This window comes from Podarcis liolepis (assembly GCF_965112155.1).
Source record: "Podarcis liolepis genome assembly, chromosome: 2".
NCBI classification, from domain to species: Eukaryota; Metazoa; Chordata; class Lepidosauria; order Squamata; family Lacertidae; genus Podarcis; species Podarcis liolepis.
Window position 1 is genome coordinate 106,437,080 of NC_139555.1, and position 22,777 is coordinate 106,459,856.

The following is a 22,777-nucleotide window of genomic DNA, read 5'->3' on the forward strand; positions in this document are numbered from 1 at the left end:
GCTCCCATCGCTCTGTCCCAGTTTGTGATGACCTAGCAGTTCGAAAGCATACCAGTGCAAGTAGATAAACAGGTACCGCTGGGGCGGGAAGGTAAACAGCGTTTCTGTGCGCTCTGGTTTCTGTCACGGTGTCCCGTTGTGCCAGAAGCGGTTTGTCCTCCTAGCCGCATGACACGGAAAGCTGTCTGTGAACAAATGCTGGCTCCCTCCGCCTGAAAGCGAGATGAGCGCTGCAACCCCACAGTCACCTTTGACAGGACATAACCGTCCAGGGGTCCTTTACCTTTTACCTTACATACGCACTATATAAATACACCAAAGTATCCTGGAAACTATCATAACCCTACAGAGCTGCAATTCCCAGAACCTGTAACAAACCACTGTTCCTAGGATTCTTTTTTGGGGCGGAGAGATGTGCTTTAAACATTTCATACTTAGCTATTTTGGGATGGCATTACCTTGGCTGCTCCTTTGCTATTAAAATTCAAGAGATAAATCAAAAGTTAAATAAGATTAGAGTCAACAACCACAGTTTAGCAGCCATTCCCTCTCCTCAGAGAACTCTGGCTAGCAGTCATTAACAAGCAATTATCAGTGCCGATGTGAGGAATCTCTGAAGGAACTCATGACAATTAAACTGGTGTACAATCAATATGTATTGTTGGTGGTGGCAGCACAGCAGTCCACCCCAGATTTCACACTTCTGCCTGGTGACAACAGTAGGGCCGGCTCTGGATCCTGGGCTGCCTCAGCCCCTCGCCCTCCCTGCTCTCAGCAGGGCTGTCTTAAGCATATGCGGTGCCGGGGTGCAAAGATCTGCCCGGTGCCCCCCCCAGGTTGCCCAGTCCCAGGAGATTAGGAGGGAGGAGCCAGCCGGCTGCCTCAGCGTCTCCCTGGCTCGGTCACCCCCAAACTCGCAGCACAGAGCCCCCCACAGCAGAAGAGCCCACCGTGGCACTCTGACCAATGGGCAGGCTCTTCCCCAGACTCAACTCTTGGGCCCCTGACTCTTGGCCTGGCGCCCCTGAGAGCCTGGCGCCTGGGCGCCCCGCACCCCTAGCGTCCGTGGGTAAGACATCCCTGGCTCTCAGTATGCCCTGCTGGCTGTAGTTTTGCCCACCCACAGGTGGAACAGGTTGCTCTGAATTGGTGGATGGAGGCTGGCATCTCTCTCCACCAGTAGAAGTCAGCACTTCTGCCAAATCCAAGACCACCACCCATTGCCCGGCACAAAGGGGATTTGAATTTCAGTAAAAGATTGTGGGAATGGCATGCCCGTGTGCCCTGGAAAAGATTATGCATGCTTCTCCCTTCAGAACAATTCTTAATGTGCAGTTCTGTGCAGTTTTACTCAGAAGTAAGCTCCACTGAGTTCAAAAAGACCGACACCTGCTCGGAAAATTCATCAGCAATCTAATGCAAATTCCTCCTAATGTACTGAATTTTGCAAAGCGTTTCCCCTAATACAATGTGTTCTTATGCACATATTACCTTGCATGCATATTTATTACATGTACATATGTTTTTGCAGACATTCCTATCTGGAGAGCTGTACTGCAACATCCAGAGCAGGGCAGATTTTGAAAGATTGCTCTGTTTCAGTTTGTTTATCATTTTGGAAAGCGCAAATTAAATAGGATGACCTTGAAATGTAAAAAAAGAAACGAAAAAAGACTGACACCCTTGTCAGTGCATGTAGGATTGCACCCTAGGCTTTATTTAAACAGGTGGTTGCCTTAGATAGAAAAATGGAACTGGGTACCCCTTTCTCATATCAAAAGCTACTGAATCTATTCCCTTTTCTGAAACAGGTAAACGTCAGGAATAGCGTGGCAAACCTGGTGAGCGTCTTGCTCCAAAAAGCCCACAGTGACCTGGAGAAAGTCCGAGCCATTTGGATGTGGATTTGCCGCCACATAGGTAGGTGGCGGTGACAACTTTTTGTATGCTTGTGCCTCTTTGCTTCTGACAACATCACAACGGACAGGCATTCCACAGGTAAAGCTTTCCCCTAGCCCTGCATCTCCATCCATACTGGGGGAGATTTTCCTTTGGAAGTGCTGCCTGCCTTGCAGCTGATAGATGCGTGGATGCCCCACAGGAGTGAGAAAGCTATGAAACAGGGTGGGGAACCTGTGGCCATAATGTTAGACTACAACTCCCATCATTCCTGACCACTGGTCATGCTGGCATGCTGTGAGAGGAGCAGGAAGTCTTTGTGCTGCTGGTGGTTGCTTTTCTTTAGAACTGACTGCAGAGTCAGTTTAGGTACAGTCAAAGCACATTCCTTTCCTCAAAGAAGTCTGGGCACTGTGGTGTGTTGAGTGTTGCTGGGAATTGTAACTGTGAGGCGTATTCTACAGTGTCCAGAATTATTTGAGGGAAAGAATGTGCCTTGAATGTGCATTAAAGGTGGGGTGGCGTGTAACAATAGGTAAACAGGTAAAGGTAAAGGACCCCTGGACGGTTAAGTCCAGTCAAAGGCGACTATGGGGTTGTGGTGCTCATCTCGCTTTCAGGCCGAGGGAGCCGGCGTTTGTCCACAGACAGCTTTCCAGGTCATGTGGCCAGCAGGACTAAACCACTTCTGGTGCAGTGGGACACTATGACGGAAACCAGAGCGCACAGAAACACTATTTACCTTCCTGCCGCAGCAGTACCTATTTATCTACTTGCACTGGCATGCTTTCAAACTGCTAGGTTGGCAGGAGTTGGGACAGAGCGATGGGAGCTCTCCCCGTTGCGGGGATTTGAACCGCCGATGTTCCAATCGGCAAGCCCAAGAGGCTCAGTGGTTTAAACCACAGCTCCACCCGCGTCCCATGTAACAATATTTTCATTTAATTGATCAATCACTCTGATCTTCTGCTCAAAGTTTGCATTCCGAGTGAAACTGTTGCAGTCCCTTATTCACTCTGCAATTCACGCTTTGGGGTGGTATTTCACAAATGTCTTTTTTTCTCCAGAATACGATGTGGAAGGCTACCATAACCTTGACAAGGTGTCTTGTAAGGCAGCTGATGTCCTTCGATCAGGAAAAGGCATTTGCGCTGGATATTCTGGGCTCTTTGAAGAAATGTGCAGGTAATTCCTACTGGCCCCAGTCTCCATGACAAACGGTTGTTACTTGGCAAGGATGATGGGAGGTATGGCGAGCCACGGGTTCCCTAACCCAGCACCAAACTATGAATGCTCCTGAAGCAAATTTTGATATATAGGCTTGCATTGTAATTGAGGTAGATCCATTGAAATCAATTCATGATTAACTTGTTTTCAGTGGTATTCAGCCCATATTCTCTTAGTTTGCATTTTATATTCTAATGCACCATTATGGAAAGAAGGACCAAAACACAGGTGGGCTGGAAATCTTGTATGCACCCTGTTATGTATTCAGTTTGCCTGAGCTTGAATCTGGACTAAGGATTCTGACCCCTGTGTTCTGATTTGATACATGATATCCAATCACAGATCATTTCAGGATTTCGGCTTCTGCCATGGGACGTGGGTGGCGCTGTGTTCTAAACCAATGAGCCTAGGGCTTGCCAACCGGAAGGTCAGCGGTTCGAATCCCTGTGACTGGGTGAGCTCCCATTGCTCGGTCCCGGCTCCTGCCAACCTAGCAGTTTGAAAGCACATCAAAGTGCAAGTAGATAAATAGGTACCACTCCAGCGGGAAGGTAAATGGCATTTCCTTGCGCTGCTCTGGTTTCACCAGAAGTGGCTTAGTCATGCCGGCCACATGACCCGGAAAAACTGTCTGCAGACAAACGTCGGCTCCCTCGGCCAGTAAAGCAAGATGAGCACCACAACCCCAGAGTTGTTCGCAACAGGACTTAACTGTCAGGGGTCCTTTACCTTTTTACATTGGCCTTTAAACTCTGACTTATGATTTGCAGCTTGGAAGTTTAGACAGCCAATCACGTTGGGAGTGGGAGTGGCCCAGGCCTTCAGAAATGTACATAAGCAGTTGCTTTGCCCCTGTTGTCCAGTTCTGTTAATTCAATAAAGGTTCTTGCTGTTATCACTGTGTCTTGCCTCGTGGGAACCCGCCTATGCTTCACACCCTCCCTAACAAGCATCCTTCACTCAGTGTGGTGTAGTGGTTAAGAGCGGTAGTCTCGTAATCTGGGGAACCGGGTTCGCGTCTCCGCTCCTCCACATGCAGCTGCTGGGTGACCTTGGGCTAGTCACACTTCTCTGAAGTCTCTCAGCCCCACTCACCTCACAGAGTGCTTGTTGTGGGGGAGGAAGGGAAAGGAGAATGTTAGCCGCTTGGAGACTCCTTAAAGGGAGTGAAAGGCGGGATATCAAATCCAAAACTCTCACTGCCTGCATGTATTAAAGCCCCTCTGTGCTACCTTAAAAGCTTAAGCTAAATTTCTCTGTCCGTCTGTCTTCAGAATGTAAGCTGAGATTCTCAGGCTGCCAGATTTTGCTTCTGACGACAGCTTCTATGTCAGTGCATGAAATGCAATCTGAAACGCATTGGGCTTGAAATAATGTTGTTTGGCTTCTCCCTGAAAACAGAACAAAAAGGATGAATGACAATTCCAGCCCAAAAGAGCAGTGAAATGGCGTTCCTGAATACCTCTCTTTCCCCCCTCAGTATTGCAGGGATACAGTGCAAGACGTTGTCAGGGTACGCCAAAGGGGCTGGGTACAAACCAGGAAACGTCTTTAAGGGAGCGAGTGATCATGCTTGGAATGCTGTCCATCTGGATGGAAGCTGGCACCTTTTGGACAGTACATGGGGAAGTGGCTATGTGGATGATGGCAAGAACAGCTTCACTTTCAGGTATGCTGTTAGGCAAAAGAAAGCCTGAAGACAGTGTGGGACTCAGCGAAGGTATAGTTTATTTCTGCTGCTTTTAGAAGGCTTTTTATTTTGTCTGTTTGCGATTTGATGGCCACAGGGCTGACCATTTGCAATGAGAACCAAGCCGATGGTGATGGGGGAAATTATGGAAACTCCACCAACCATTCATTTATCTCCTTGAGTGGTTCTAGAGTATTATGCTTATCCTGGTGATGATGGAAGCTAGGTTGTTGCAACATAACAGTCTCCGTCAACCCAGTGCCCTCCAGCTGTTTTGGACCACAATTCCCATCATCCTTCATGCTAGCTGGGGTTGATGGGATGTAGAGTTCAGCAACATCTGGAAGGAATCAGATTGGGGAAGGCTGGTTTAGCACAGTGTGCAGAGCCTCAGCTGTGCCCAATGTTAACGAAAGCTGGTTTAAACAAACTAACTGGATAAGCCACGGCTTGTCAAACAAACCGCTGTTAACATTAAGCATGGATTTGGGTGAGACAAACTGATTAATCTGAACCAGGATCTAGTTTCTTCACAGCAGTGCGGAGGAGAGTGTGAATGTGAGGCTGGCTTTGGCTCATTTTTGACATGCTAAACCTGACATCGGAACTGTGCCATGGGCATAGCCAAGGGGGGGGGGGGAAAGGCAGGGGAGCAGCTGACCCCCCATTAAGTAAATAAATCAAAATACTTAACTAGCTGACCAGTTGCATCGCAGATAGCTCAATTCTGCCCCTGTGATCTAAATCCTGGCTATACACACGAACTGGGCCGATATTATTCCACACTAAGCTTTAGGTAACTTTCCCAGTTTGACTCTGGTGATGACTGAGGCAATTTTATGAAATGCTGCACAATTCTGCCTTCTCCTTTTGCAGGTACAATGAGTTTTACTTCCTTACCCATCCGGCTCTGTTTATTAACGATCACTTCCCAGAAGACCACAGCTGGCAGCTTCTGAAACAGACATTATCGCTGCAGCAGTTTGAACGCGATGTGTGGTATAAGCCTGCGTTTTATTCAGTGGGACTGACAGGCACCTCCACGGCAACGTCAGTCATCGAAACAGGTAAAGTCAATCAGAAGCATCCGTCTTGTTGTTTTTGACAGTTACGCTGACAATCCGTCTCATGTTTTTTCAAAGGCAAAGTGCCCCATGACATGAGTCGCTACTGCATTATTATGAAGCAGAGATGAGGGAACCTGTGGATCGGAGAACCTCCAGAAGTCGCTGGACTACAACTCCCATCATCCCTGACGACTGGTCATGCTAACAGGGGCCGATGGGAGCTGGAGTCTCACAACAGCTGGAGGGCCACGTAGGTTCCTCACGCAACAATTGTGAGGCAGCTGGATTGTGTCTGGTCTATCTGGACAATCCCCATGCAATACATATTGATATATATTTCAGCAGAGCCTAGGACCCTCATACCTACGGGACCGCCTCTCCTGGTATGCCCCACGGAGAGCCTCAAGGTCCATAAATAGCAACACCCTAGAGGTCCCGGGCCCTAAAGAAGTTAGATTAGCTTCAACCAGAGCCAGGGCCTTTTCAGCTCTGGCTCCGGCCTGGTGGAACGCTCTGTCTCATGAGACCAGGGCCCTGCAGGATCTGATTTCTTTCCGCAGGGCCTGTAAGACAGAGTTGTTCCGCCTGGCCTTTGGCCTGGAGCCAGTTTGATTCCCTCCCCCTCTTTCTTTTTTCTTTCTCCTCCTGTGATGAGGCTGCATTTTAATATTTTAATGTTTCAATATTTTAATGTTGTATTTTAATCTTGTTTTTAAGTTGTATTCATTCAACTTGTTTTTATTATTGCTTGTTAGCCGCCCTGAGCCTGGCCTTGGCTGGAGAGGGCGGGGTATAAATAAAAATTATTAATATTATTATTATTATTATAAAACTCTGCTAAGACCTACTGAATGACAGAATAAATAAACATAAACCAGCACAACAAACTCTCACTTGCACGACAGAACTTTCCCCTCCTCTCCCCTGCAGCCCTTGTGAGCATTTCTCTTTTAAACAAGTATTAACAACAATTCGAAACTTTTCACTTTTCTTTCACAGAAAACGGCAAGGCAACTGTTTCCATTGAGAGTTGTTCTCCGACCCTCTTCCTTTGCAACCTCAATGGGGCAAAAGAGCAGTGCTTCATGACCCTGCAGAGGAACAGGATGACCGTGGAAGTGTATCCTCAGGAGGTGGGGACTCATAGCTTGGACATCTTCGCCAAACCTTCCAAGAGCAAGGAGGACTACAGCCACGTTCTAAACTACTCCTTGGTGTGCCGATCTGTGGACAAGAGCTTCCGCTTGCCCAAAGCGCTCATCTATCCTGTGGGGCCCAGCTGGTCATCAGAGGAAAAGGGGATCCTGGAGGCTTTGCCCGAAAGCCCCGTCATACACACCGACGACGGCCGCTGTGTTGTCACTTTCACTCGGACGAGTGACCTGGACTTCTTTGCCACCCTGGACTCAGATACCAGCCGCACGCCAGAGGCCGTACGGAGGCGTCACATCTGGACGACTCGCTGGGGCACTAAGGTTGAGTTGAAGGTACATCTCCCTCACGCAGGGGCCTTTGCTCTTCACATCTGGGCAAAGAAAGCATCTGACCCGGGCAGCAGTCACTGCGCCCTCAGCTACCTCATCTCCTGCCCAAATAAGAAGGTGACGTGGCCGGTTTTCCCACAAAGCTACACGAACTGGGAGGATGCCTTTGAGCTGGTGGCACCTCTCGCCGGGGTCCTGCTGGCCAACCGTGATGTAACGTTCAAACTCAAGCTGCCTGGTGCAGATGGGGTGTCTGTCGAATGTGGAAAGTCTCGCCCACTGAGGCTGAGTGAAGACGGTTTCTGGGAGGGAACCTGCAGCACCTCAGGTGGCTCCACAGTGACAGTGAGAATGGCAAAAGGTGGCAGTAATACCTTCTGGTCCTTGTTGGAGTACAAAGTGGAAAGTCACTAGCTTGGAGACAGACTCAGTGGGAGAGTTGTGAACCACAGATCGCTCCATCGACTCTGATTTGGCAGGGAAGCTTCACAAGGCTGCCTCCTCCCTCAACTGTCGTTTTGGGGCTGCCTCAGTGGGGGAGATAGGAAGCAGGGCTCATTTCATCAGCTTCACTGGAAGTTTCAAGTTTCAAGGAACCTCCTGCCCCTGAACTGTGGCAGATGGTTGTAATGCATTCAGTGGTCTGTGTTTGCCTGAGCTAAGGATTCTGAGCTCCCGTGTTCTGATTTGATACATGATGTCCAATCACAGAACATTTCAGGATTTGGGCCTCTGCCATTGGCCCTTGAACTCTGAGTTGTGATTCGCAGCTTGGAAGTTTAAACTGCCAATCACAGGAATGGGAGTGGCCCAGGCTTTCAGGAATGTATATAAGCGGTTGCTTTGACCATTTCCCAGTTATGTAGTTCAATAAAGTTTCTTGCTGTTATCACTGTGTCTTGCCTCGTGGAACCCACCTACATTTCAATGGTCATTATGGGAACAACTGTTTACAAATTGGCACCAAAGTTTTGATTTTTATATTCCCTCACTGTCCATTTTCCCTTGGGTGTTTTTTTATTTTTTAAAAAAGATTGTAAGCCCATGGATAGTGATTGTCTTGTTTTGATTGTATGTAATCTGTTCTACTTGGGAGAAAAGCAGTGACAAACCTAGACAGCATCTTAAAAAGCAGAGACATCACCTTGCCAACAAAGGTCAGTATAGTTAAAGCTATGGTTTTCCCAATAGTGATGTATGGAAGTGAGAGCTGGACCATAAAGAAGGCTGATCGCCGAAGAATTGATGCTTTTGAATTATGGTGCTGGAGGAGTCTCTTGAGAGTCCCATGAACTGCAAGAAGATCAAACCTATCCATTCTGAAGGAAATCAGTCCTGAGTGCTCACTGGAAGGACAGATCGTGAAGCTGAGGCTCCAATACTTTGGCCACCTCATGAGAAGAGAAGACTCCCTGGAAAAGACCCTGATGTTGGGAAAGATGGAGGGCACAAGGAGAAGGGGAAGACAGAGGACGAGATGGTTGGACAGTGTTCTCGAAGCTACGAACATGAGTTTGACCAAACTGCGGGAGGCAGTGGAAGACAGGAGTGCCTGGCATGCTCTGGTCCATGGGGTCACGAAGAGTCGGACACGACTAAATGATTAAACAACAACAACAACAATCTGTTCTGGGAGCCTTTTTTTATTGAAGAGCAGGGTACAAGTGGCTTGAGTCCAGTCAGGGAAAAAGGCCAGGGTATAAATAAATACCATAAATAAGAAAGAAATGCTCGAAATAAATAATAAATAAGTTTGGCCACATAAACAAGTTCTAGCCTTACTTGAAGGGAAGGAAATAGCAACAAATTTATTAACGGCAGCTTTTATTGAGGGGGTGCTTATCAGATCAGCAGATGACACCAAACTGGGATGGGTAGTCAATGCCGCAGAAGACAGAATGAGGATTCAAGATGACCTTAATAGATTGGAGACCTGGGCCCAAAATAACAAGGTGAATTTTAGTAGGGACAAACATAAGGGTCTACACGTAGGCAGGAAGAGCCCCAGAAGGAACATGACCTGTCCCCCACCTGAGATACTGCCCCATGGTTTTAGTTACATATATGTAGATTGAGTATAAGATGGAAGAGCTCACCTCATTAACACAGGTCTTGTTCTCCCATTGGGTTTCAAGGGGGATCCCCAAAGCTACAGCTTTGGAACTGTCCCAGAGGGCCTCTGTGTTTTCCCTGCTCTAGATGAGACTGCCCCAAGTCTATTGTTCTCTTACACTCACTGATGACATCACCTCCAGCCAGGGGAGGGGGAGGGAAGGCTGGTCCCCTGAGCATCTGCAGCAAGTAGTCACCTGTGCTTTTTAGACCTGCTCAGAAATGCTTCACAGCCATGAGCTTGACCAAGAGACTTGCTAGCTGCCTCCCTTTCTTTAGAATGTCACCTTAGAAATATAAAACCACAGGCATGGAAAGGACCCGAATATGACATCTAGGCTACCCCCACCCTCTGGTCCTATGACTTTGTGTTCCTATGGATTCTTCAGTAACTCGTTCTCTGTGTGTGTATGTTCCTGGCGCTGCAGGACTCCAGATATTTCCCCACCGGATGAGGCAGGACAATGAAGGTAAGGCCTCCTCCGTATGGCCATACATTTGGGATAGGCACAGCGGTTGTAGATGAGCCCAAGGCACAATTTTGGACTAAAGCGTTGCTGGCAAACGAGAACAGCATAGGAGGCTGCCTTATACAGTGGTACCTTAGGTTAAGAACTTAATTCGTTCTGGAGGTCCGTTCTTAACCTGAAACTGTTCTTAACCTGAGGTACCACTTTAGTTGGGCCTCCTGCTGCCGCCGCCACACAATTTCTTTTCTCATCCTGAGGTAAAGTTCTTAACCTGAAGTACTACTTCTGGGTTAGTGGAGTCTGTAACCTGAAGCGGCTGTAACCTGAAGCGGCTGTAACCCAAGGTAACATTGTACTGGGATGGAGACTCAGTCTACGACATGATGATGCTCAGTCCGCTGATTCCCCCCCCCCCCCCGCAACTGCCCCAATTTCTCTTTTTATATCTAAAGTTTGGGGATGTTTTAATGTTTGATGTTTAATATTCTGTTGAGAGCTGCCCAGAGTGGTGGGGAAACCCAGCCAGACGGGCGGGGTATAAATATTAAATCATTATTATTATTATTAAAGGAGCCATAAAAGACCGACAATCTTCATCACACCACCCCTCCTCTGCCCCCACCTCTTCCCCGACCTTATACTGAATACAACACTAATGTCTGATATCAAATGTAATCTGTAGAAAAGAATTTACAACCTGAAAAAAGCGACAATGCACGTACTTTTGTAAACCAAGAAAATCTTAATAAAAATTATATTTTTTTAAAAGAGAAGACCAGCAGTCCAAAGACCAGCACCAGGATGAGAGAAAGCGGTGCTTTCAGTTTAGTTGTTGAATTTCCAGCAGCCCCAGCAAGCATGGCCCATGGTCAGAGATGATGGGAGTTGCAATATATGTTTTTAATGTACATATTGACACCTGCCACCCCAATCTCCATGAGTGGTGCAATATTTTAGGGGTTGCAGGCACGGTCACCCGGGTCTGTGTTTTCTTTGGGGACAATGAGCCCCAACAAAGACTGGTGTCTTTATGATATATGGTTTATTTGCACCTATATACAACTTGCACCTAAATGGAGGGATTATGGAGCATTCACATCCTATCAGGATTGGATTCAAAGGGCAGCAAAAATCCCTCCTCTGCCTCTCTTTGTTTCAGCCTGTCGTCCCCAGCTCACTTGGACTTCTGCCCCTCATTCTGCTTCTCTCTGTGAACCTCCTCCCAGCCTACGACATTCAAAGCTGTAACCCTAAACCTTGCCTTTGCCTCTGCCCACAAACACTCAGTCCCCTTGGCCTGGCACTTTTGCCCTATAATGGTTTCCTAGTTGGGCCATTGCTGGCCTTTGTCCCCTGCTAGCTCTGCACAGAGGTGGCTTGGCTTACTAGCCTAACTAAATCCAGGTGGGTTCCATGTTTGGCAAAGTTTAATCAAGCCTTGATTAATTCTAACTTTGAATAAAGCATAACACATTTTGGGGGATCTAGCTCCCCTCAACTCAGTGGTACCTCTGGTTGCGAACAGGATCCGTTCCAGAGGCCCGTTTGCAACATGAAAAGAGCGCAACCTGAAGCGCCGTATCTTTGCAGGTGCGCAGTGCGATTTGGCACTTGTGCGCATGTGGGAGCGGCGAAAGCTGGAAGTAACCCTTTCTGGTACTTCTGGGTTGCTGCGGGACGTAACCTGAAAGAACGTAACATGAAGCAAATGTAACATGAGGTATGACTGTATTGTCTCACCCCAACAATACCCATTTCATAGGTTATCAGGATGACGGAGAACAAGGATCAACGCTGTCTCAGAGACAAGATCTGTATGGTAAATGCAAATTATTTGTTATATATGACTACGGACCTGTATATCAACCATAGGGAACCTTTGGCCCTCCAGATGTTGTTGGATGACAACTCCCATCCGGCCCTGGAAGCATGGCCAGTGGCAAAGGATGATGGGAGTTGTAGTTCAGCAGCATCTGGAGGGCCAAACGTCCCCACACCTCCTGTGTATCATAGTAGAGAAAGCATGTGCCCGTGTGGGGCAAGTCCTAGGCTCTGTGGTTTAACCCACCATACACATGTCATGAGATATTCTGGGAACATGGCTTGCATTTTAAATATTAGCTGCACTGCACCCTTGCCTCCAGGACTGGCCCTATATTTAGGCAGAGTGGGAGGGGGGCATGTCTGGCACCAGATGCTCATCAGGAGAAGGGGGAGCAGGCAGTGGCGGATCAGAAGGCAGATCTCTGCATGCTGCGCAGCCTGTTTTGCACTTTCTCCGTTGGCCTGTGTGGGAATGTTGTCGATGGTAGGAGAGGATATATTGATTACCGTACTTTTCCGTCTATAAGATGCCCCCATGTATTAGAAGCCCCCTATTTTGGGGGACACTAATTTAAGAAAATGGGGGGAGATGGCACAGAGTTGTTGAGCTTTTATTGGGGGGTTGTCAAAAATCGCTCACCCGCACGCATTGCAAAATCCGCCTCCCGTCTGTCCCATCACGGGCAGAACCTGCCAATTGCCTGCCCAACTGCCAGAGCGTCAGCCAATCAACACCACCCATTGAAACAGCAACCAATAACACACACAATAGCCGCCTACAGCTGCAGCAGCAACCAATCAAACGTCCACCCTATGCACTACCCAAGTGTAAGATGGCCCCAAATTTTTAGCATGATTTTTAAAGAAAAAAAGTCTTATACAAGGAAAAGTACGGTAAATATTGTCCTTCCTCACGCTAGTGAGCTGGTCACAGAGTACATTCCTCTGTGTATTTCAGGAAGCTAGTTGGTAGATTCGTTCAAATTTCTTGAGTTAAGCAATCCAGTCTGGCTTGTCCAGATCAGGTTATTCCTGGTGAATTGCCCTTTATTCCCTCTTAAAACAATAAGGACACAACAGTCTTCTTTAAAAGTAATGATAAGAAGTTTACTTACATTCAGTTCACAGCATGATCCTGAAGGCAGGCTTTAGCTTGTAGTTACAGAAGAGAGTGTGAGTTCATCCCGTATGGGGATTGAGCCCATGTGCTGCTGGCTGAGAGCCAGCAGACAGCAAAAGCACCAAGAGAACAGCATCAAGAGAAGAAATGGCAGAAAGAGAGCAACAAGAGAGTCAGGAGAAGATGGCTGCGTGACTAGCCCCTTTAAAGGGTCTGCCAGGGTCAAGCCCATCTACCTGGTCACACGCAGGGGGAGGATGCTCCAGACCAGGTGTGACAGGAAGTCCTCCTGGCTGGAGCAACATTCCCCTGTGTGTCCACTCTGGGCAAACAGGAAATGTTGTACTTGACTGCTACAGTGATGTAACATCCCACAGCCTGCTCTCCTCAGGTGTGGTGTCCCATCACCTGTGTTTAGCTTCTGTAAATGGAATGAGATGGGTGGGGTATAAATAAATATATATATGGGGGGGCAAGTGGGTGGATTGGCCGGTACACTTTGTCCATCATCTGAACCAGCCTGTGTGCAAAACTGGAGGCTTCAGTGTAAAGAGGACTTCCCTAAGGAGGTACCAATTGTTCCAGTGGGAGGTGCATGTGACGTTAACATATGAGAGTGCTGGAGGTGAAATAGTTAAACAAGTTACCCAATCAGAACCCAGGGGGGTGGAGTCAGAGGGACTATAAAACCAGCTCTGGGAGGGGCGAAAGGGAGTTTGTTGGGAGTTGGGTGGTTGGTTGGAGTGGGAGTGAATTGGGATAGAGTCTGTGGGTAAGTTGAGTTAGGGTAGTGAAATAAGCTGAGTTAAGGGCTAGGAAGACAAGTAAATATCTGAGAGGTGGTTTAGTGAGGGAGGGCAGGTAGAGGAAGTTATAGGTCTGGGTAGGCAGCCCATGATTGTAATTGACCAATACCGTTTATGAAACCACACGCTTGTTAAACTGCAATAAATAAACAGAAGTTTATGTTCCAATTTAACCCTGACTGGACTCAGTATTGTACCAGGTAGGGCCTGGGTGGTGGCAGCGAGAAATAAAGTGGTGGCACAGGGATCAATGGACGGTGAAACGTCCGGGGGCCCTGTGTGATCGCCACAGTGCAAAGCTTGCTATTCCGTTCACCATATTTGTCAACTACGGTCCAAGAAATAGAATCGTCTAAAATTGTCTTGTGTGAAGGCAGATCAAAATCTGCTCCAGCGCTGTCTCACTGGTTCTCTTTCTCTATGGCCATGTTAGCAGAGAAACACTGGTAAATGTGTAAAAACCTCCACTCTGGGTTTTACTTGGGGAGTAGAAAATGCCCAATATCTGTGGCCTTTTAAATTTGCTGCAGTTCAGCCATTTCAGTCCCATTGTAGGTCCTCCTCCATTTCTCTTCTTGCCTTATTCCGCTGAACTTGCGCTGGTTCTAGAATGACTTTTCCATGTTTGTTCCCAGATTACCCATGGGATAAATCCAGCCTGAAGTCAATACCAATGGACTTGACGAAGTTTAAGGAACTGGATGACCATGCATCAACGGTATACTGTCTCTTACGGCGATATGATCCACATGGAATGATAGTCCTGTAAAGAATCTTCTAGGATGCTGAGATTTTTTTTTAACTGTGGATTTGGAATTGGACCCTAAGGATCTGTTCCAACTCTACAATTCTATGATTCTATGACAGTACAGTGGTGCCTCGCAAGACGAAATTAATTCGTTCCGCGAGTTTTGTCGTCTTGCGATTGTTTTCGTCTTGCAAAGCACGGTGTCGGGAAAGTTTTGGAAAAGCTTCAAAAATCACCAAAGTCTTTAAAAACCTCAAAAAAGGCTACCACACCACGTTCTATGAGTTGCTCCTCGAAGTCAAGTCGCAACTGTATTAACGGTGTTAAGAAAAAGGAAACAAACTTGCAAGACGTTTCCGTCTTGCGAAGCAAGCCCATAGGGAAAATTGTCTTGCGAAGCAGCTCAAAAAACAAAAAACCCTTTTGTCTAGCGAGTTTTTTGTCTTGCGAGGCATTCGTCTTGTGAGGTACCACTGTATCTTCAAGTGTCCTCTCCTTATAGGAGGCAACTTCTTCTGTCCACATGGAAGTTCACAGGGGAAAACATTATGATTCAAAATCCACCCCAAGCCTTACACAAAGGGGATTTGGCTCACAGCTGAAGATTGTGGAAATAGCATGCCTGTGTAAAGAAAAAAGAAAGGCTAAGCATGCTTCATCCTTCAGAACAATTTTACTCGGGGATAAAATTTGATAGATTGATCAACTAGGATGCATACACTTACTCAGCTAACTGTGTATTCCTGAGCAGTTTTACGCAGAAGTAAGCTCCATTGAGTTCTACAAGACTCTTTTTAGTGCATGTAGGATGGCAGGCACCCTAAGTTTTCTTTAGACAGCAGAAAGGAACTGGGTACTGCTCCTCCATGTTATCTTCTACAGTATTTACCTTTCCTGAAACAGGTGAATGTCAAGAACAACGTGAAAAAACTGGTGAATGTCTTGCTCCAAAAAGCCCACAGTGACCTGGAGAAAGTCCGAGCCATTTGGATGTGGACGTGCCATCATATAGGTAGGCGATCCCTCCAGACAACAGAACAACTCTTCTAGTGGTGTTATAGGAAAGCTCCTTTATATAGCATCGGATTAAAGCAGAGCCTTTGAAGGTGATTAACTGTTGTTTTGTGAACGAAATAGTAAAGGTAAAGGGACCCCTGGCCATTAGGTCCAGTTGTGGCCGACTCTAGGGTTGCAGCGCTCAACTCGCTTTACAGTGGTACCGCAGGTTAAGTACTTAATTCGTTTCGGAGGTCTGTTCATAATCTGAAACTGTTCTTAACCTGAAGCACCACTTTAGCTAATGGGGCCTCCTGCTGCCACTGCGCCACGGGAGCACGAGTTCTGTTCTCATCCTGAAGCAAAGTTCTTAACCTGAGGTAATATTTCTGGGTTAGCAGAGTCTGTAACCTGAAGCGTATGTAACCCGAGGTACCACTGTATTGGCTGAGAGAGCCGGCGTTTACCTTCCCGCCAGAGCGGTACCTATTTAACTACTTGCACTTTGACGTGCTTTCGAACTGCTAGGTTGGCAGGAGCTGGGATCGAGCAACGGGAGCTCACCCCGTCACAGGGATTTGAACCGCCGACCTTCTGATCGGCAAGCCCTGGGCTCTGTGGTTTTACCCACATCACCACCCGCAGATACCCCTAATTGAACTGATTAGTTACTCGTATCTTCTGCTAAAAGTTTCTGGTGTAGGTGAGGTTGCTGCAGTCCTTTATTGGTTGTGCATTGCAGACTTTGAGGTGACTGTCCATAAATGTCTTTATTCCTCCAGAATACGATGTGGAAGGATACCATAACAAGGTGCCTTCTGAGGCAACTGATGCCCTTCAGTCGGGAAAAAGCGCTTGTGGGGGGTATGCTGGCCTCTTTGAAGAAATGTGCAGGTAATTCCTATTGGGCCCCAGAGAGCTGGAGAGCCACACGTCCCCCACACCTGCTCTATACAGGTGACTTTCAACATATCATTATGGAGACAAACTTGAGTCCCACTACAGTCACTGGAAATCCTGCTTGGCCCCTCCCCACCATGCTTCCTTCAACAAACACTTCTTGTACCTTTTAAAGCCCTTCTGTGCTGCCTTGAAAGCTTGTGCTAGATTCCATTCTCTCTCTCTCTTCAACATGCAAGCTGAGATTCTCAGGCTGTCCGATTAATAATAATAATAATAATAGTAATAATAATAAACCCCGCCCATCAATATTTATACCCCGCCCATCTGGCTTGGTTTCCCCAGCCACTCTGGGCAGCTTCCAACACAATATTAAAATACAATAGTCTATTAAACATTAAAAGCTTCCCTGAACAGGGCTACTTTCAGATGTCTTCTAAAAGTCTGGTAGTTGTTGTTGTTCTCTTTGACATCTGATGGGAGGGTGTTCCACAGGGCAGGTGCCACTACCAAGAAGGCCCTCTGCCTGGTTCCCTGTAACTTGCAGTGAGGGAACCGCCAGAAGGCCCTCGGCACTGGACCTCAGTGTCCAGGTAGAATGATGGGGGTGGACACGCTCCTTCAGGTATACTGGACTGAGGCCGTTTAGGGCTTTAAAGGTCAGCACCAACACTTTGAATTGTGCTCGGAAACTTACTGGGAGCCAGTGTAGGACTTTCAAAACCGGTGTTATGTGGTCTTGGCGGCCGCTCCCAGTCACCAGTCTAGCTCCCGCATTCTGGATTAGTTGTAGTTTCCGGGTCACATTCAAAGGTAGCCCCACGTAGAGCGCATTGCAGTAGTCCAAGCGGGAGATAACTAGAGCATGCACCACGCTGGCAAGACAGTCTGGGGGAAGGTAGGGTCTCAGTCTGCGTACCAGGTGGAGCTGGTAAACAGCTGCCCTGGACACGGATTTAACCTGTGCCTTCATGGACAGCTGTGAGTCCAGAATGACTCCCAGGCTACGCACCTGGTCCTTCAGGGGCACAGCTACCCCATTCAGGACCAGGGAGTCCTCCACACCTGCCCGCCTCCTGTCCCCCAAAAACAATTGGCTCCTAACAATTTTTGTACCAGTGCAACATACAAAACTGTCATGCAGGAACTGGGGGCTCTTGGGCCTTCCAGATGTTGTTTAGCTACATCTCCCATCAGCCTTAGCAAGCTTGGCCAACCACCAGGAATGATGGGAGTTGTAGTTCAGCAACATCTGGAGGACCAAAGATTCCCCAGACCTGTAATATGCAGTTAAATGAGGCAGCCTGGCATTTCTTCAGAATAAAGTAGTAGTCCACAGGTGGCATTTAGCATACTTCTGTTTCCTCCATCAAAATCCCAAATTGCACATCCTTAAGGGGCAAGATTGGACAATATAGGAAAAAGCCTAAAATGCCAGCTGTGGTTTGGCTTCTCCCTGAAAACAGAGCAAAATGAAGGATGCCCATTCTAATCCAAAAAAGCATTGATTGCAACCACAGTGCCTTGTTCACAATGCTGTTCTTGAATCCCTTTCTTTCCCCCTCAGTCTTGCAGGGATACAATGCAAGCAGCTGTCCGGCTTTGCCAAAGGGTTCCAATACAAACCAGGAAAAGTATTTGAGGGGAAGACTAATCATGTCTGGAATGCTGTTTATCTTGAAGGAAGGTGGCATCTTTTAGACAACACGTGGGGCAGCGGCTGTGTGGATGACTCTTGTAGCAAGTTCACTTTCAGGTATGTTGTTAGGCGACAGAAAGCCCAGTCAGAGTGTGGGACACAACGAGGGTATAGTGAACTTCCTTTGTTTTCAGATTTTTGTTTGGTTCGCTTGGACCAAAAGTCAGAATTGGTGATTTGATAGCCACAGGGCATCAGCATGGAGTGGGACAATTACCGTAATAGGTTCTAGAGCAGTGGTTCTCAACCTGTGGGTCCCCAGATGTTGTTGGACTACAACTCCCATCATCCCTGAGCTCTGGCCTTGCTAGCTGGGGGCGATGGGAGTTGTAGTTCAACAACATCTGGGGACCCACAGGTTGAGGAAGGCTGTTCTAGAGTATTATGCTTATCCTACATGTGTAGGATTTGGGGATCCTGGAGGCTGGGTCATTGCAACACAGCAGCCTTTCTCTACCAGGTGCCCTCCAACGGTTTTAGACTACCACTCCCATTGTCACTAACTATTGGGTCTCAGGCTTCAGGGACTCAGCTTCCTCCCACCCTCCCGCCCTTTGGCAGCAGATAAGCAAAACAAAGCGAAAGGAGTCCCTTACCGGATTTTTAATGACCATAGCCAGAGAACAAAGAATCAATTTCTAGGAACGAAGGTGCTCCCAATTAAGGGTTCCACCCACTTCCTCCCTAGTCGCCCACTTCACTTCTGCATCTTGCAACCTGATCTCGCAACCACTGTGCTTTCCGTGCCGCAACCTTATCTGCTCCCCTTGACCTTGGGCTGAGTGGATGGATGTTTTCCCGCGAAATGGAGTCTGTTCACTCTCTCTCTCCCAGCTGTTCACTACCCAGTTCTTCCTAACATCGGTCTTCTGAACTATGTCCCTCTGCAAACCACTGTTCCAAATCTATACTGCTCCACTGCTCCTGGGAAGATTCAGGATCCTGAGCAGGAGCAGGGGGCGGGGGCAGTGGCGTAGCGTGGGTTGTCAGCACCCGGGGCAAGGCAAGTAATTTGCGCTCCCTAACCCGTGGGGCAGAGAGCTGCGAGTGCGAGCGCGCCCCCCCCATGTTGCGCCTGGTGCGGCCGGCCCCCCCTGCACCCCCCACGCTACGCCACTGGGCGGGGGAGGCTGTCCCCATTCCTCTCAGTGCAGCCCTCCGCAGCACGGTCCCTGACATTGGGCCACATTGGCTGTGGTTGATGGGTCATAGAGTTCAGTCAAACGTGGAGGGAATCAGACTGGGGAAGGCTGGATGAGTAGATCATCCAGTTCCTAAACTGTGGCTAGTGTTAACTATGGACATGCTTGTCAAATAAAGCATTGTTGTCATTAAGAAGAGGAAGAAGAAGAAGAGTTTGGATTTGATATCCCTCTTTATCACTACCCTAAGGAGTCTCAAAGCGGCTAACCATCTCCTTTCCCTTCCTCCCCCACAACAAACACTCTGTGAGGTGAGTGGGGCTGAGAGGCTTCAGAGAAGTGTGACTGGCCCAAGGTCACCCAGCAGCTGCATGTGGAGGAGCAGAGACGCAAACCCGGTTCCCCACATTACGAGTCCACCGCTCTTAACCACTATGCCACACTGGCACAGATTTGGGTGAGAAAACAGGCTGTGCTTATTCAAGGATCTGGTTTCCAAACTGTTCACATGTGTGGCTGTGGGGGGGGGGGGGCAGTTGGAACAAGGCTTGCTATGTTTCATTCCCAACATGCTAAGCTATGGTTTCACTTCATATCTGAACAAGGCCTAGAAGTATTCCACAATCATTTTTAGATAGCTTTCTCTGTTTGACCCTGGTGCTGAGATTTCACGAAAGACTGCACAATTGCGCTTCCTCCTTCTGCAGGTACAACGAGTTTTACTTCCTTACCCATCCTGCTCTGTTTATTAACGATCACTTCCCAGAAGACCACAGCTGGCAGCTTCTGAAACGGACATTATCGCTGCAGCAGTTTGAACGTAACGTGTGGTATAAGTCTGCCTTTTATTCAGTAGGACTGACAGGCACATCTACGGCAACGTCAGTCATCGAAACAGGTAAAGTCAATCAGAAGCACCCGTCTTGTTGCTTTTGGCTGTCACACTTATACTGACAACGAGTCTCATGTCCTTTTAAGATACTACTGCGCTGTAAAGCAGGAATGGGGAACCTGAGGTTGCTAGACTACAACCCCCATCATCCCTGACAATTGGTCGTGCTAGTTGGAGTCCCACAACAGCAAGAGGGCCACACAGGTTCCTCACGCCTAATCAAGCCTCATCAAGATGTGAAAGAGGCTCAGGAAATCTGTTATCTTTCTCGGAATTGTTAGGTACAGATGATTATGAGGCAGCTGGATTGTCCTTGGTCTGTTTTGATTATCCCTGTTCATTATATTACTCCTGGCAAACAAGGCCATTCTGTGGCCTTCATGGAGTTGTGAGGTTAATTAAAAATAACAATCAAGATGAAGTAAAGCCTGAGGGGAGAAACAACCTACAGGTGGTTAGTTGCTCAAGGACGGGTCAGTGAGGGAAGAACAGATTGCCTGTTTCCCATCTACAAGGGACAAGGGTGGCTCTGTGGGTTATTAGCCTAGCACTTGCCGATCAGAAGGTCGGTGGTTTGAATCCCCGCAACTGGGTGAGCTCCCGTTGCTCAGTCCCTGCTCCTGCCAACCTAGCAGTTCGAAAGCACGTTAAAGTGCAAGTAGATAAATAGGTACCGCTCTGGCGGGAAGGTAAACGGTGTTTCCATGCGCTGCTCTTGTTTGCCAGAAGGAGCTTAGTCATGCTGGCCACATGACCCGGAAGCTGTACGCCGGCTCCCTCGGCCAATAAAGCGACATGAGCGCCGCAACCCCAGAGTCAGTCACAACTGGACCTAATGGTCAGGGGTCCCTTTACCTTTAATTTCAATGGGTCTACTCATATATGGGTGTAACCCTATTTCTCACAGCAAGGTGGCAGAAAATTCATAGGGGAAAACCCATTCATGGGGATTTAAAATAAAAATACAGTGGTACCTCAGTTTACATACGCTTCAGGTTACATATGCTTCAGATTACAGACTCCGCTAACCCAGAAATAGTGCTTCAGGTTAAGAACTTTGCTTCAGGATGAGAACAGAAATCGTGCTCTGGCGGCGCGGTGGCAGCAGGAGGCCCCATTAGCTAAAGTGGTGCTTCAGGTTAAGAACAGTGTCAGGTTAAGTACGGACCTCCGGAACGAATTAAGTACTTAACCTGAGGTACCACTGTATTAACAAGTACAGAAAAACCATTACTTTTTGCCCCTTCCAACTTTTTTAATCAATTCCTGTTGCATACAAAAACATGTCGACATCAAAAAACCTTTGCTTTTCTTTCACAGAAAACGGCAAGGCAACTGTTTTCATTGAGAGTCGTTCTCCGACGCTCTTCCTCTGCAAGCTCAACGGGGCAAACGAACACTGCTTCATGAACCTGCAGAGGAACGGGATGACCCTGGAAGTGTATCCTCAGGAGGTGGGGACTCATAGCTTGGACATCTTCGCCAAACCTTCCAGGAGCAAGGAGGAGAACTACAGCCACGTGGTGGAATACTCCCTGGTGTGCCCGTCTGTGGACAAGAGCTTCTGCTTGCCCAAACCGCTCATCCAGCCTGTGGGGCCCAGCTGGCAATCGGAGGAGAAGGGTATCCTGGGAGCCTCGCCTGCCAGTCCGATTGTCCACACTGAGGACGGACGCTGCGTTGTCACCTTCACTCGAAGTAGAGACCTGGATCTCTTTGCCACCCTGGACTCTGAGGCCAGCAGCACATCGGAGGACTTGCGGAGGCGTCACATCTGGACCACTCGCCAAGATGCCCATGTTGAGTTGAAGATACAGCTCCCTCACGCAGGGACCTTTGCTCTTCACATCTGGGCAAAGAAAGCATCCGATCCGGGCAACAGTCACTGTGCCCTCAGCTACCTCCTCTCCTGCCCAAACAAGAGTGTGTTGTGGCCGGTTTTTCCACAGAGTTATACCAACTGGGAGGAAGCCTTTGAGCTGGTGGCACCAGTTGCCGGGGTCTTGCCGGCCAACCGCGATGTGACATTTAAGCTCAAACTACCTGGCGTAGATGAGGTGTCTGTCGAATGCGGAAATTCTCGCCGACTGACTCTTAGCGATGACGGTTTCTGGGAGGGAACCTGCAGCACCTTGTGTGGCCCCAGGGTGACAGTGATGATATCAAAAAATGGCAGCCACTCCTTCTGGGCCCTGCTGGACTACAAAGTGGAAAGTCACTAGCTAGGAGAGGAGAAAATTCAACTATGTAAAAAGATCTACGCTTACCGGAAGAGAGGGAAACGGTAACCCATCGTTAACCACAGCTTGTATGTTAACCAGATATAACCGGGAGAAATACTAGCAGTCGGATACTGGAGTATCTGATATTACGAGACTAAGGGCATGGGGAAGTGGTCCGAACAATAACCCTATAATTAAAGTAAGGGAAGGCAGACCTCTTAATAGTTGTTTTCTTTAAAGATGGAGTCTATTGTTATTGGTGTAACCAAAAGCAAGAAAATGCGGAACCACATACATTTTGAGAACGCTTTAAAATGGATTCGTCTATATACACATACCTGATGGCAAGTTTTAACTTTGGCTGGTTGCTACCCCTAAAAAAAAAGTTCAACAACACCTCTTTTTCTAAAAAACAAACGCCTGGTTCCATCACAATTTAAACATAAAATATAGAGGGGGAAATGAGCAAGTAAATGGAC

At 47.9% G+C, this 22,777-nt stretch overlaps 1 protein-coding gene across 1 annotated transcript in view; it reads left to right on the forward strand.

Moving 5' to 3' along the window:
• The window catches only part of LOC310700909 (uncharacterized protein), a 42,449-nt gene extending 19,939 nt beyond the window's left edge, over positions 1-22,510 (forward strand). Inside the window, exons 11-23 of the mRNA XM_083490861.1 lie at positions 1,812-1,920; positions 2,967-3,084; positions 4,607-4,795; positions 5,693-5,883; positions 6,883-7,780; positions 9,846-9,949; positions 11,712-11,768; positions 14,335-14,417; positions 15,351-15,459; positions 16,226-16,337; positions 17,911-18,099; positions 19,892-20,082; positions 21,397-22,510. Coding sequence (XP_083346987.1) covers positions 1,812-1,920; positions 2,967-3,084; positions 4,607-4,795; positions 5,693-5,883; positions 6,883-7,780; positions 9,846-9,949; positions 11,712-11,768; positions 14,335-14,417; positions 15,351-15,459; positions 16,226-16,337; positions 17,911-18,099; positions 19,892-20,082; positions 21,397-22,298 — 3,252 coding nt within the window. The 3' untranslated portion in view covers positions 22,299-22,510. The remainder of the gene's footprint in view (positions 1-1,811; positions 1,921-2,966; positions 3,085-4,606; positions 4,796-5,692; positions 5,884-6,882; positions 7,781-9,845; positions 9,950-11,711; positions 11,769-14,334; positions 14,418-15,350; positions 15,460-16,225; positions 16,338-17,910; positions 18,100-19,891; positions 20,083-21,396) is intronic.
• Positions 22,511-22,777: the final 267 nt, after the last annotated feature.